Raw genomic sequence first — 14,626 nt, 5'->3', positions numbered from 1 at the left:
CTTCAACTATAATAGACATTTTTGCTTGGTAAACTATTCTGGGTTGGCATCTGTGGTCATTTAGAACTGGGAATATTTTGGTCCAGGCTCTTCTGGTTTTCATAGTTTGCATTGGTATGTCCACTGTAATTCTGATGGGTTTTCCTTTATATTGACTTTTCTTTTGCAGCTTTCAGTATTCTCTCTTTTTTCTGTACATTTAGTGTTTTTACTATGATATACTGTGGGGAGTTTCTTTTCTGGTCCTGTCTATTTGGTGTTCTCTGTGCTTGTTGTATTTGTATGAGCATGTCTTTCCTTAATTTGGGGAATTTTCTGCTATATTCCTGTTGAAGATCTAGTCAAGACCATTAACCTGAAATTCTTCTCCTCTCTGCTTATGATGTTTAAAATTTGTCTTTTCATGATCCTCCACATTTTCTGAATATTCCATTTTTTTATTTTTATTTTTTTAAATTTCATAATCTTTGCTTGAGTGGTCCAATTCTTCAACTTTATTGTCCAGGCTTGATATTCTGTTTTCCATTTCATTCACTGTATTGGTGAGACTTTCTCCTGTTGTTTCAAATTGGCTTATTGAGTTTTTCACTTCCTTCTTCATTTCAATGTTTCTGTCTCTTTTGTGAATCCAGTCAGAAGTTTATCCCTATCTTCTTTTAGTTCTTTGATTTGTGTTCTTTAAATTCGTGGAATTCTTTTATCGTGTTCATGGTTTTCTTTTAAATTCTGTGTCCTGGGTTATCTCTAACGGGTTCTCCTTGTAGAACACCTCTATAGGACTGGTGGTGTTTGGTGGGAACATATTATTTTGGTTTTCCATATTATTGTTTTTCCATTGTGATTCTGACATGGATTTCTTTTGTTGTGTGATTCTGGTATGAAACTCAAGCCTTCCTTTGTTGAGCTGAAGTCTGTTTGTTTGTATTACTGGTGTGCCTTGGTTGTTTTCTTATTGGGTAAGAAATGTAAAGCTGCTTGGTCTAGGTTTCAAGTTCTCTCTTCTGATTTTATATTGGAGGGAACAGATAACTTCAGTCCAGTCACATAGGAGCTCCAGCAGAGGCTCAAGTCAAGCGCTAGTCAGGAACTCTCAGGCTTCCTCCTAAGATCTAGGCCTCTACTAGCAATCAGTTAACAGCATAATTTGGGAAGCTTGCTAAGGTCAGCCTGATTTAGGTGAGATTTGAGAAGCTCACCACCACACTACAAGGAGGCCAGATCCAGTCACTCTCAGGCAGTCTGCAAAGGTTTGGGACCCCACTGAAGGGCAGAGAAGCCTAGCCTTGGAGGAATAGGAAGGGCCACAAGAGGTCCCAATGTAGGGGACTGTGCATGACATGACTTGGTGGGAAGCTCACCACCATGCAGAGGCCAGATCCAGGCACTCTCAGGCAATTTGACAAAGTCTCAAAAAAAAAAAAAAAATTTTTTTTTTTGGTCTGAGATAGGGTCTCCCTGTAGCTCCACCTGTCCTGGAACTCACTATGCAGACCAGGCTGGCCTTGAACTCACAGAGATCGCCTGCCTCTGCCTCCCAAGTGCTGGGATTAAAGGCGTGCGCCACCACACCCAGCTACAAATTTTTTTTTAAACATTGCATTTTAGCAATCTAGCTCAGGGTAGCACTAAGTGCTGGGGTGTATGCCTGTGTGCTGAGTTCAATGTGTTTCATTAACCTCACATCACTGGCAGATGGTGTAGCCCAGAGCCACATATCTAGTGGACCTCATTCTATTTTCATATGACCTCCTTTCAAAGGGGGAGAAGCTGTTATTATCTCCTCTGGATTTTTCTCTTTTTCAAATAAAACACTCTCTCGCCTCCTGAAATGTTTTCACTTTACAGGATCATTTTAATCAGATAAAACATTTTTATAAAACAAAAGCAAAAAAAAAAAAGTGCAAGTGAAAATAAGTTTTTGTTTGTTTTTTGTCTTTTTGAAACAGGGCCTCCCTGTAGCCCCAGCTGGCCTGGAACTCACTATGTAGACCAGGCTGGCCTCGAACTCACAGAGATCTGCCTGCCTCTAACTCCTGAGTGCTGGGATTAAAGGCATGTGCCATCACGCCCAGCTACAATAAGCATTTTTAACACATCCTGCCACTCTGGCAGAATTGACTATATTGTTTCCTATTATTACTTCCTACAGCCAGTACATCCTCCCTATTCCAAAGAAGTTTAGTCAAAGGCCACTGGTGAGCCATGGGATGCCAAACCCTGTGTTCTCTCCTTAGATCAATTGGCAACATTTGACAAAAAGAAAAAAAAAAAACAACAAAAAACCCAACACTCTTCTTTGTAGAAACTATATTTCATTTTGTGCACATCTATATGATTATGTGGTGCATGCAAAGAATTATGTGGTGTATATGCATGTATTGGCACGTGTTGGTATAGGGAATGTGTGTGCACGTGTGTGGCACGGAGGTCAGAGGTTGATGGTGGGTGTCCTCCTTGACTGCTCACCCCCTTATATATTGTAGCAGATCTCTCCATTAAACCCAGAGCCAGGCGAATTGGCTGGTGGAGCTAGCCAGTTTGCTCTGAGGATCTTGTCTCAGTCTCCTTGTGCTCTAGGATTACAGGTGGGTTATCCCACCACCTGGGGCACTGGGGCCCTGAACTCAGGTCCTCACACTGGCTCAGCAAGTGCCGTACCTACTGAGCTATCTCTTTAACCTTATTTATATGAATCTTATTTACTAAAAACTTCTGAAAAAATTTCAGTCACAAGTATCTTTGACATTTTCCTAAAGTTTCTGACAGGTCTTAGTTCAACATTATTATTACTTTATATTTCCTTATTTCAGTAATTCCTAATCAAATGAAAGATCAAGGTTAAAAAACAAAACGAAAAAAAAAAAAAAAAACCACCACCACCACCAACCAACCTTGATGCATTCTTTCTTTCAAACATTTCCTACCTGAGGATCTGCATCTGTATCATCCAGTAAGATAGCCACCAACCACACGGGACTGTTGAGCTCTTAAAATGCGGTGAGATGGGCTGGAGAGATGGCTCAGAGGTTAAGAGCACTGACTGCTCTTGCAGAGGACCTGGGTTCGATTCCCAGCACCCACATGGTGGCTACAAACCGTCCTTAACTAGGTGCACTCACATACATGCAGGCAATACACTTATACACATAAAATAAAAATAATAAATAAAAAATATTTTTTTAAATGTGGCTAGAGTCTGTGAGATGGCTCAGTGGTTAAAGGCACCAGCTGTCAAGCCTAAGGACTTTGATCCCTAGAACTCACGTGGTAAAAGGAGAGAACTGACTCCCTTAAGTTGTCCTCTGACCTTCACATGTGTATACCATGGCATATGCACGCACACACATGTGCATGCACACACACACACACACACTCTCTCTCTGTTTTAAAAAAACTGCACTGAAATACGGCTTGTCTGAACTGAGAGGTGTTGTAAGTATAAAATTCACACTTAATTTTGAATGAAAAAGTAAACTATCCTGATAATTTGTAATATTTAATACATATTAAAATATCTTGGATATATTGGGTCAATTAAAATATCCAAATCAATTTCATTTGTTGTTTTTAACCACATGGGCACTAGGAAAGAATTTAATTCCATATATAGTTTTACACACTAGCTGTTCCCTGAAGCAGCGTCCTTAACATATATATTCTAGATGTCTTTGCAAATCACAAATACAGGTTTACAGTGTCTCTAATGATTCATGTTGTACTGACACACTTCTGGTGGGCATTATTCTGTTTTAATTTTTGTAAGTCTGAATTTTTGTGTGTCTCTCTCCATCCCCCCAATTCAAATATTGACATTTAACCCCCCAGTCAGACAGTATTAAGAGGTGGGGCCTTGGGTGCTGGAGAGATGGTTCAGCAGTTAAGACACTGGTCACTCTTACAGAGGACCCAGATTTGAATCCCAGCACTCACATGGTGGCTAATAACCATCTGTAACTCCAGTTCCAGGGAATTCAACACCCTATTCTGACCTCTACTGGCATTGCACGACACAGATGCACTTACATACATGTAGGCGAATACACTCACACATAAAATAAAAGAGGTAGGACCTTTTGGGGTTATTAGATTGTGAGGGCTCCACCTGCACAGCTGAGTGGGCATCATTTTTTTTCCTCAAAACTCATTAAAAAAATAAAAAATATATTTAAAAACCCTTAAGTGATAAGAAAAAAATCCAGGTGATTCATCATATACCTAAATATAATTGAAATTTTTTTTTAAATTTGTAATAACTACATGATTAGAAGCATTTCATTACAGCTTTAACATATTCAGTAATACACTCCAGAGCAAGAGTGTATCTCTTTCACAAGTGGCTGTAAGTTTCTAGGTTCACAGTTGAATTAATACAGTTATACAATATTGAACTCAGTATAAGCCCTGTAAGATAAAATTGAGCTTCTAACCTATAAAAGATCTCCACTCATTTCAGAATATATTGTTCCTTGCAGAAAGACTCATTGTTTTTGCTACTAACACTGAGATGTTGGTGCATGCATCTCTAATCTGTATGTATCTGATTATTACTAGTCATAATTGGTTGCACTTGGATCCTTGGGACCTGTGTACGTCTATAAAGTCATCGGGTAGATTTCAATGGTAATGTTTATCACCTCTACTAATTAACATGACGTAAATTTCCATGCTTCCTCCTCAAATATAATACACTTTTTAAATTTTGATTTGTGTGTGTATGTGTGTATCACATAGAACATCCCAAACCATCCTATTCAATTATACACTGAGTGGGCATCATTTTAAAAGAGACCCAAAGGAGCTCATTAGCTCAATCTGTCTCTCTACCATGTGAAGACACTTCTAGAAGACACAGTCTCTGAGAAACATGCCCTCATCAGACACAAAATCAGCTGGTAACCTGACCTTGGATTTTCCAGCCTCTGGAGCTGTGAGCAAGAAATTTCTATTGATTATAAATTAATAATCAAGTATTCTGAATGGTCTCAGCCAGGAAGCAACCCTATAGAGCACAGCCTTCTACGTAAATCTCGCTGAGCAATCACACTTCAATTTCTTCAATGTCAGTTCACATTTGCTTTCTGTCCCCTTGGATCCTAAAGGTTTAAGTTCCTTCCTTCCTTCCTTTCTTTTTTATTGAGACATGATCTCACTATGCAACCCTGGCTGGCCTGCAACTCACTATGTAGACTGGCCTCAGACTCAGAGATCCTCCTGCCTCTGCCTCCCAAATGCTGGGATACAAGGCATGCTGTACCACCCCTGGGCAGGTTCTCTCTCTCTGTCTCTCTCCCTCCTTCTCCCCTCTTGTCCCCCTTCCCCTCCCCCCTCCCATCTTTGAACGCTGCTTTAGCCGCCCCCCTCCTCAGGAGACAAACACTGGGGGTCCCTGTAGAGGATCCAGCTCTTCAATTTTCTTTCCCACAGCACTGCTTGTCAGCCTGCACCTCTCTTCAGATCTTCAACTCTGGAAACCAGACAACTAAACCTAATTTCTCATATTAACCTTCTAAAGCAAAACTAATCTGACTATTGTCTTCCTCCGAGAAAGTAAGCTGGTTTCTATTAATTTAAAATCTTAGTGAATAATAAAAGTTGTTTTTTCCCCTGCCCTTAGGAGAACAGACATGATATGAAAACCAATTTTCTTCTGCCGGCCCTAGGAGCCTATTATGTCAGCCCAATACAAGACAGCTTTTCAGTCTTTCCCAGGAAGACTGCTGTTTCTCTAAAAGAAAACTGACAGCAGATTTATTTATGATTAAATACTTAAGGGTCTGACATAAACAAAAAGAATAACGACATACTATGAGGAACCAAAGACTACAGACAGCACCACTGAAATACTCGTTTAGAACACTACCCAGAAACCAGAAAGGCTCTGAGAAAACAATGGTAAAATCCAAGCATTCGAAGCATAAGGAAGAGGAGAAGAAGGCGACCACTTGCATAACGGATAATTGCTCTTTTCGGAACAGAGTTTGGCCTGGAAAGCAACAGGAACAAGGAAGCAAATATCTTGGCATCAGATCTGCTCTCCAAGGCTGGGCTCTATGCATTACTAATAAGGAAGCCGTCATGTACGGAGCAATATTTGGAAAAGGGCAAACTATATTAAACTTGTAATTCCAGATCTTCTGTCTAGTGGGGCTCCACAAGCCATGGTGGCTAAACTTAGAAACATAATTTAACCACTTAACAGGTAGTCTTTTACAACAAGAACTAAAACATACAGAGGACCTCTCCCCATTCTGTGGTATGCACCTGTGTTTTGGAAAAGCTTCCTAAATGCAATAGCACTTTCTTTCATCAATCCGATATTCATTTGCTTCTGCTAATAGCACTGTGATTTTCCTTTGGGAATCACTGCCTCTCAGGCTCCATGAATGGATGTAATTGACCCCAAGTTCTGAGTTGAGTGTGTGACCCAGGTCCAGCCAATTGGTCCAAGGATGTCCCTGGACCCTATCAGCCAGTGAATGTCAACCTAAACATTTCCTAAGAAGTAAGTACCATTGTTTTGCTAGGCTAGATAGTAAAACCGTAATAGCTGACTTTCTTTGCTGACCTTGAGAATAAAGTCAATTGAGAAAATGAAAACTAAACTACTGATGACATTATCTGAACACTGGACATCGACTCACAAAGCCTGGTCTACGCCAGTGTTGCATAGGACTGTCCCCCAACAGACAGACCAGGGACAGACGCCATCTTCCCAAGCTTGCCTAGGATTGTCACAGCTCAGCTTGTTGACTGTCATGCTCCACCAGAAAGGAGGGGCAGAGAGAGTCAGCCACACCTCCCAACCAGTTAGCCCTAGCTGCATGAAGGAGGGGGGCTAAGGGTACACAAACTGAGGAAATAGAGGGGCAGCTCTCTCACCATTTTGTGCAGTTGTGGGGAAGTCACCAACCATGCTTGGATGAAAACTTTCCAGTGCGCCTTTAGGAGGGGAACACCCACACTCCTGTTAAGTGCTGGGATCAAAGGCATGCACCACCATGCCCAAAGTCCTGTGCTCACTGTTCTTAACACCACACATACATTAAAAGCTCATTTAAAGCTCCCATAAAAACATTATAAATGCAACTTGAGTTCACATGCTTGAATGAAAGAAGCCGAAAACTGAGCCCAGCTCCATCTCACATCAAACCTCTTGTTGATGAACACCATCTGATAGGCCTTTTTATAAAATCATGGCGAACACATTTAGGGCAAGTTGTTTGAGAGTATCATACCTTTCCCAATGTCCAGCTATCCCAAGCTAGTCTTTCTCATGCTATCTACATGATGCCTGGGTCCTTCACATTCATGAGCTTGCTGTGCTTGGACACGAGTTATCAGAACTGACGCAGGACACGTATCAAAGAGAACTGCCAAACTGAAATGAATGCCACACACATGCACACACATGAAGAATCGAGCTAACAAGATGACTGGGTAAGTATAGTTTACACATATTCCCAAGGGCCCTAAACACAAGAAATGGACATTTAAACTTGACACAAGAAGAATTTGAGGACTTTGGGTAAGGAAGACTAATCTGGCAGCAGGCACACAGATGCGGCAACATCTCTTACCCCCAGTGTTACAGAAGCACCTGCATGGTTAAGACAGATGCTCTAGGCACCTGTGATCTAACATCTACAGTACATGGCCAGGACTGTGAGGTCACCTGAGTCACTGAAGTAAGGATGCGGTTTTTAGGGCAGCAAGGAAAATGGAAAATTACTTTGTATACTAACTTTTAAAATTAATTTAAAAATGGAGAAATGGTAGGTGATTGCTTATCTAGTTTAAGTTAGGGAATTCTCTTGTACATGAGCACAAACAGGAGGAAGGAATTTACGGAGCTAAACTTAAAATCAATGTGGGATGTGGTGGCACACACCTTTGATCTGAGTACTCAGGTGGCAGAGGCAGGTAGATCTCTGTGAGTTCAAGACCAGTCTGGTTTACATATGGAGTTCTAGGCCAGATCCTGTCAAACAAACAAACAAGCAAACAAAAACACCCTAGAATTAAAACAACACTCAACACACACACACACACACACACACACACACACACACACATTGAAAACTACCACCAAGAAAATGAAGACAAATAATTAACTGGGAAAAATATTTTCTACATTTTAAACCATAAAAGTCCCTTAACCCAGCACTTGGGAGGCAGAGGCAGGCGGATCTCTGTGAGTTCAAGGCCAGCCTGGTCTACATAGTTCCAGGACAGCTGGGGCTACAGGGAGACCCTGTCTCAAAAAGACCAAAAAAAAAAAAAAAAAAAAGTCCCTTAATAACTAAGTGCTTCAATTCTATAAGGACTCGAAAAATATTCCAAAAAGAAAAGCAAAGTTCATGCAAATATTTCATAAAATGAGTTATGAATAAATATGAGAAAAACTTCACTACTAAACAAAGAAATTCAAATTAAAACACAGCATCATTTTGGCAAATATATAAATGATAACGCCTAGGGCTGAGGATGAGGAAAAAACAGGCATTCATAGGCTCTTGGGGGAACTGCAAATTCTGGGGAACAATCTGACATTATGCTTCAAAAGCCTTTAAGTAGCTCCTTTTTCTTGATCCAACTGTTTCCATCTTTTCTATGATCTGACCTTTTGGACCAATGACCTCTTCACACATAGACTAACACACAGGAGTTAAGTGGATCTTTAGGAAGTGTGAAAATAATAAAGACTGGTTAAAACTGTAAAACACCCATATAGCAGTTCATGAGGTATTTTAAAAGTTTTCTTAAGAAATGTTTGGGGCTGGAGAGATGGCTCAGTGGTTAAGAACTGGTTGTTCATGCAGAAGACCCAGGTTCCAATCACAGTACCCACATGGCAGCTAACAACTGTCAATAACTCCAGCTCCAGGGGATCCGACAGCCTCTTCTGTCTTCTGCGGGCATTGCACAACATGAGTGCACTTACCTACATGCAGGCAATACACATATATATATATAAAATAAAAATAATAAATAAAATATTAAAAAAAGAAATGTTTAAGGATTTCTTACAACATGTTAAATGAAAAAGTAAGTTAAAATGTTAGTATAGATACATTTGTTCACGTGGAAGAGAAAGCTCTCATGATCCCTGGTGGGATTATGAGTAAGAATCAAATTGTGGGCCACACATGGTGGTGCATGTGTTTAACCCCAGCACTTGGGAGGAAGAGGCAGGTGAATCTCTGTGAGTGCAAGGCCAGCTTAGTCTACATAATGAGATCTTGTCTCAAAAAATAAGGGGGTGGGGTGGATAGGGGACTGGAGAGATGGCTCAGTAGTTAAGAGCACTTTTTATTCTTCCAGAGGAACCAGGTTTGGTTCCCGCACCCACATGGTGGCTAACAACATTTTTTAAAACTACAGTTCCAGGGGAATATGATGCCCTCTTTTGACCTATTTGGGTACTACGCACACGTTGCGCACTTACATACATGCAGACAAAACACTCATACCAACAAAATAAAATATTTTTAAAACCAAATTGTCAGGTCAGGCATGGTGGCACATGCCTTTAATCCCAGCACTCAGAAGGCAGAGGCAGGTGAATCTCTGTGAGATCAAGGCCAGCCTGGTCTACATAGTGAGTTCCAGGCCAGCTGGGGCTACAGGGAGACCTTGTCTCAAAAAGAAAAAAACACCCCTATCTTCTTTGTACCTTTCATCTTTCTTGTGTTTTCAATTTTCATTAAGAAATTTAACAAATTTTCTTGTAATCAGAAAAGAAGGTATTCCTTATTATCTTAAGGGTCATAGAGTGTCAGAATGAAAAACAGTTTGGAGGCTCAGAGTCTTTTAGTCCTTGAGAATTCAGGTCATGAAGACAAAGGAGGGAGTGGTATTGGGTGGGAATTTAATGGAAGAATCAAATCTTAAACTGGCACTTTCCATTACGGTGAACATTACTCACAGGTGGTTACATCACTAGTTAAATACAACCCAACATTCTGCTCCTCAGCTGAAGTGCTCCATAGCTGCAGGTGCTCATGGTGCCCATATGGGATGCAGGTGCTCATGGCTCCCATATGGGATACAGTGGATTACAGAACCATTCCATCATTGAAGGTTCTATAGGCCACTGCTGCCCCAAACATTCTACCTCAGGCCTCAAGGATGCAACAATTGCTTCTCTTGGTTCTTAACTCTTGGTAGAACTTTCCTTATCCTTTATGTCCAGCCACAGAAACTGTGTCTGGGTCTCCTATCCAAGGGAGGGCACCACCCAGGTCACTGCATACAATGATATGTGCAATCTCCTAGCCAGATGCCCAGATGCTAACCACACAGAACTGAGGTGGGTTAGGCACTATCCAAAGACAAAGGGACAGAATAGTGCAAGTAGAGTGTGGTAGGGGCAAAAGTGTTGAGCAGTGCCACAAGCCTGAGGGAGGAGTCACCAGTTCACCAGGCTTTGTGATGGGCCAGCAAGAGCCAGCTCTGTAGCCGGGACAGCTCTGGTCCCTGTCTTCATCACACTTAACACTCTTATCAGGACTGCTGGAACAGGGTCTGGCAAGGACTCAGGCTGGAGAAAGTCCATTAGGAGGATCACACCTATTAAGGATCTTGACTGGGTTTGTTTTGTGTCCTAGCAAGTGAACTCTTTTCCACCTCAGTGGAGACTAAAGTCCTGCACCCTCAACTGACTTGTCCCTACCCATGCTGTGAGTGATGCAGAACTCCTCAGGTGCAAGCAGCAAGAAGCTGGAGAGGGGGGTGGTTCACCTTCGGGAGACTCCTCTAGAAGCCAGGTGGGCTGGGGGTTTAAATAATGGTAGAACTCTCGGTGGTGGTGCTGGAGTCATCCAGAAAGGGATGGGTCCACCGCACTGGAAGGCCCAGGAAGCTGGAGTAGGCAGGGCATAGGGAAGGGGCATCAGCCACTGGGGGTAAGGGTGTGTCCAGCAGCTAGGCTGCACTAGGGCAGGGCTGGTTCCTTAGGAGAGTGCCACAGGTAAGGGAGGGGTGTGAAGCTGGGAGGGGTGTGGACTACCTGGGGAGAGAGTGGGAACCCAGGAACTCTGCAGGGGTGCCCCCCCATCAGCCAGGGATAGGTACGGCCCCGAGGCAGCAGGTGTCCAGGCACCTGGGGTGTGAGGATGGATGGCAAAGGGCAAAGGGAGTCCTTTGGGGGATGGAGAGGCTTAGGGGTTCCGACCTTGTCCTTGAACATTTAGAAGAAACAGGCAGGACGCGTTCCCCACCACCTGAGACCTGCTCCAGCTGTGGTGTGCCGAGCCTGACACAGCGCCAAGGCTCCGGGCATCTGCTCGCCGCCGGACACTGGCCCCCGGCCCTCCCGCTGGGCACTCCCTGAGACTGCTGGGCCGCTCTACCAGGCTCCGCGCCGACTCCCACCCACGCCCCGGCCTTGCCGCGCTCCGTCCCCTCACACCGCCACCCCCCCCACGTGGCCTGTCCCCTGCTCCCGCCCCTCGAGGCTGCACCCCTCCGGGACCATGGTACCTGGGACTCTCAAAGCTGCATCCCCTGCGCCGCAGCGCCGCCCTCTTCTGCCGCAGGAGCGCAGCGGCCGCCCCGCCGCCGGGCTCCGGCTCCATCGCCCCGGGCGGGGGCTACTCGCTCGGGCACACTCGGGTGGGCTCGGGCCTCGGCGGGGATCGGCCGGACGCTAGGCTAGCGCGCAGCAGCCCATGCCCCGCCCCGCCCCCCTCGCAGGACCCAGGCCCCGCCCCAGCCCCGCCCGTGTAACCAGCCCAGCCCGCCTCATCGCCCTCCAGTAGGCCTCAGGCCCCCCCCCGAACTCCAATCTAACCAGCCCCCTAAACCCCTCCGCGGGGCTCAGGTCCCGCCCTTTCGCCCGCCCCTATCCAGGAGGTCCACGCCACTCTGCTTAGGCTCCGCCTAGGACCCGCCCCCAACCTAGCATACCCCCCCAACCATTCCGCTTAGGCCCCACCCCACACACGCCCCCAATCTAGCTGGTCTCCCACTCCACTTCTAGCTGGGCTAGGGTTACTAGCCCAGCCCGCCTCATCTCCCTTCAGGCCTCAGGCCCCGCCCCTAACTCCCACCTACCCAGGTCTTTAAGTATCTCAGGGGGTCCTAGGGCCCGTCCCGGTCACGCCCCCAACCTAGCCGGTTCCCTCGCCACTCCGCTTAGGCCCCGCCCCTTCCCCACCTCCAACCCAGCAGGTCCTTTCACCACGCTGCCCGACCACGCCCCCAACCCCAACCTAGCAGGCTTCCGCCCCCCTCACCACGCCGCTGAGCCCGGCCCCGCCCCGCCTGCTCCACCCTGCCCTGAGCCTTGCAGCCTGCACCCACTCCCCGTCACCACTCCGAGGGGCTCAAGCGCGCCCGGGCCAGGCCCCGCCCTGAACCCAACCCATCTCCTAGCCCAACCCACCCCACGCCCGAGTCTGGTAGAGACTCCGCCCCCTTCCCCGCCCCGCCCTTCCGCTCAGTGGGTCTCCGGCCGTCCTCCGCGCAGGGCAGGCCTCGCCCGGCCCCGCCTCGAGCTCCGGCCACGCCCCTCTCGCGCCAGCCCCTCCGGGCTCCTCCCGCTAGCTCTCCGTACCCCTGTGGAGCGTCCGAGCCCCAACCGCCCACCCCATGCTCAACTCCGTCCTGCCAGGCCCGGCTCTCCGGCTCCTCGCCATCCCCCCAGACCCAGCCCACCTCCCCCTCCACCGCAGCGCGCCTGGCCGCACCGGCCCTCCACCCCACGGCTCTGGTCCCTCAGCGTCCGCCCGACTCTGCTCACCTCTGCGCCTCCTGGGCCCTTCCGCCGTAGCCCCGCCCCCTCTCGGGAGCCGCCCTGCCCCACGTCCCGCCCCCAGGCATGGTCTGGACCTCGGAGCCCCGCCCCTCCCCTCGGGAAGCCGGGGTCTGGACCTCCAAACGCTCTGCTTCGGTCGGCGCTCGGCTCTTCGCCCCGCCGGGCCCTCTAGCTGCCCCGCCCATACCGCAGGCCCCGCCCCGCGCGGTCTCGCCCCCAAGGCCTCTTTCTCACCTCGCCTGGATGATGCTGCGGTCCGGGCTGAGCACCCTCAGGTCTGTGCTCTCTGGATGGCTCCATCCAGCGAGGGGAAGTGCTGCTATCTCTTGCTGGCCGTGTGGCGCCTGACGCAGTGAAGCTGAGGGTTTAGGGCTTTGCTGGCTTCTCTTCGTGGGTTCAGGTTTTGATTCATCACTTTCCAGCTGTGTGACGACCCCCTCCCTCTTCACTATCCTAGTTTTCTCCCGAAGTCGGGTGCATCACCTCAGGGTCCTTGAACGTTGCCCTATGACTGGGGGTTAGGAGCTCGTCTGGGTAAAGCTAGGGCTGGCTTTTCCATCTAAGTCAGGAGGAGAATGTGGGCTAGGGCTACCTCAGCAAGGAGGGCTTTGTGGCAGCGGGGAACCGAGGCCTGGAACTAAGTGGTGGGGCAGAAGCGTGCGGCAATGTGACCACTTACAACTTCGAAAGGCATTGGCTGGGAAACTGAGGCAGGCAGGGCCAGGGATCTCCTGTTCATAGTGGATGATCCGGAGAGGGAGTGGGTGTGTGTGCCTGGAGCGCGGCCACTGGGATCCCCAATCAATTTCTTTCTCTCTCTCTCTCTCTCTCTCTCTCTCTCTCTCTCTCTCTCTCAGATGCAGATGCAGCAGGCTCCTACCACACTTTTTCTCTAATCAAGCTGGAGTGGGTTTGCTTTTTGCCTAACATCATGCATTCCTCCTAACACCTCTTTTCAGACTTAGCTCTCCAGACGACCCCAGTCCTCTCCGTGAGCTCGGGTTGCCTTTTTCGCACGTGCACCCACCCCTTGCACCCATTCCCAGCCTCTATATCTTCTGCAACTTCCGATCTGAATCTGCAGATGCCCCCCTGCTCTCGAAGGTATGCTCAGGTCCCTTGCCTCCCTCCACCAAAGACCCAGGAGCACTGTCACTGCCCTTCCCTCCTATGTTATCTACATGCTAGTTACTCTTAGCTGAGCTCTGAGCAGCCGTATCTTCTCCATGTCTGCGTCGGGCACAGCAACTGCTTGCCAAGTGAATGCGTGTGACTTTAATAAATTGAGCAATATTCATTGGAAAACACATTTAATTTCAAAGTAACCAAAGATGTCTGTACATTAAAGTATTTAATTAGTGAAACAATTATCAGTGTAACAAGCTGGAAAATACTGCAACTTGATACAAGACTGAGGTAACAAAATACTTCACCAAAAATCTAAAGAATCCCACGGAGGGCTGATGTTCAGTGGTTATTGCAGATGAGACAATTCACAAATATTAGAGAAAGTCCTTACACAACTGCATGCAGGGTCTGCTGGGGAAAAAGACAGCCTGGGAGAATGCAACAGATTTAACAAGAAACAAACAAAAATGTAGAAACCCATTTTCAGTGTATTTGGAAGAATACATAAGAAATTGAAAACTACTCTCTATGCAACATTTTGAATGCTAAGTGGGAAACCATGCATTTTGGCACGAAATTTATTAAACATTATACCTCACTAATAAATTAATTACTATTATTTCATTACTGGATGGTCACAGTCATTCAGAAGTGGACAGATTGGTGGTTATAAAATGGACAGCTCTATTCCCTTGCTGCTGTGAGTTGGATTTGGGGTTGCCCACCAGATAGCCACGTGCG

At 46.6% G+C, this 14,626-nt stretch overlaps 1 protein-coding gene across 3 annotated transcripts in view; it reads right to left on the bottom strand.

Moving 5' to 3' along the window:
- Positions 1 to 12,788, bottom strand: part of Garnl3 (GTPase activating Rap/RanGAP domain like 3) — a gene marked incomplete in the record, with an annotated part of 193,617 nt that extends 180,829 nt beyond the window's left edge. The window contains 1 exon segment of one of the 3 annotated variants that reach the window (XM_029559731.1): positions 12,743 to 12,788. Coding sequence is in view for 2 of the 3 variants with exons in the window: in XM_008824990.3 (XP_008823212.3) it covers positions 11,482 to 11,576 (95 nt within the window). 3 annotated transcript variants of the gene reach the window in all.
- Positions 12,789 to 14,626: the final 1,838 nt, after the last annotated feature.

Source organism: Nannospalax galili, unplaced genomic scaffold (genome assembly GCF_000622305.1).
Source record: "Nannospalax galili isolate Female #2095 unplaced genomic scaffold, S.galili_v1.0 scaffold290, whole genome shotgun sequence".
NCBI lineage: Eukaryota > Metazoa > Chordata > Mammalia > Rodentia > Spalacidae > Nannospalax > Nannospalax galili.
Note: the sequence above shows the minus strand (reverse complement) of the source record. Positions and strands in the feature narration are given on the sequence as shown.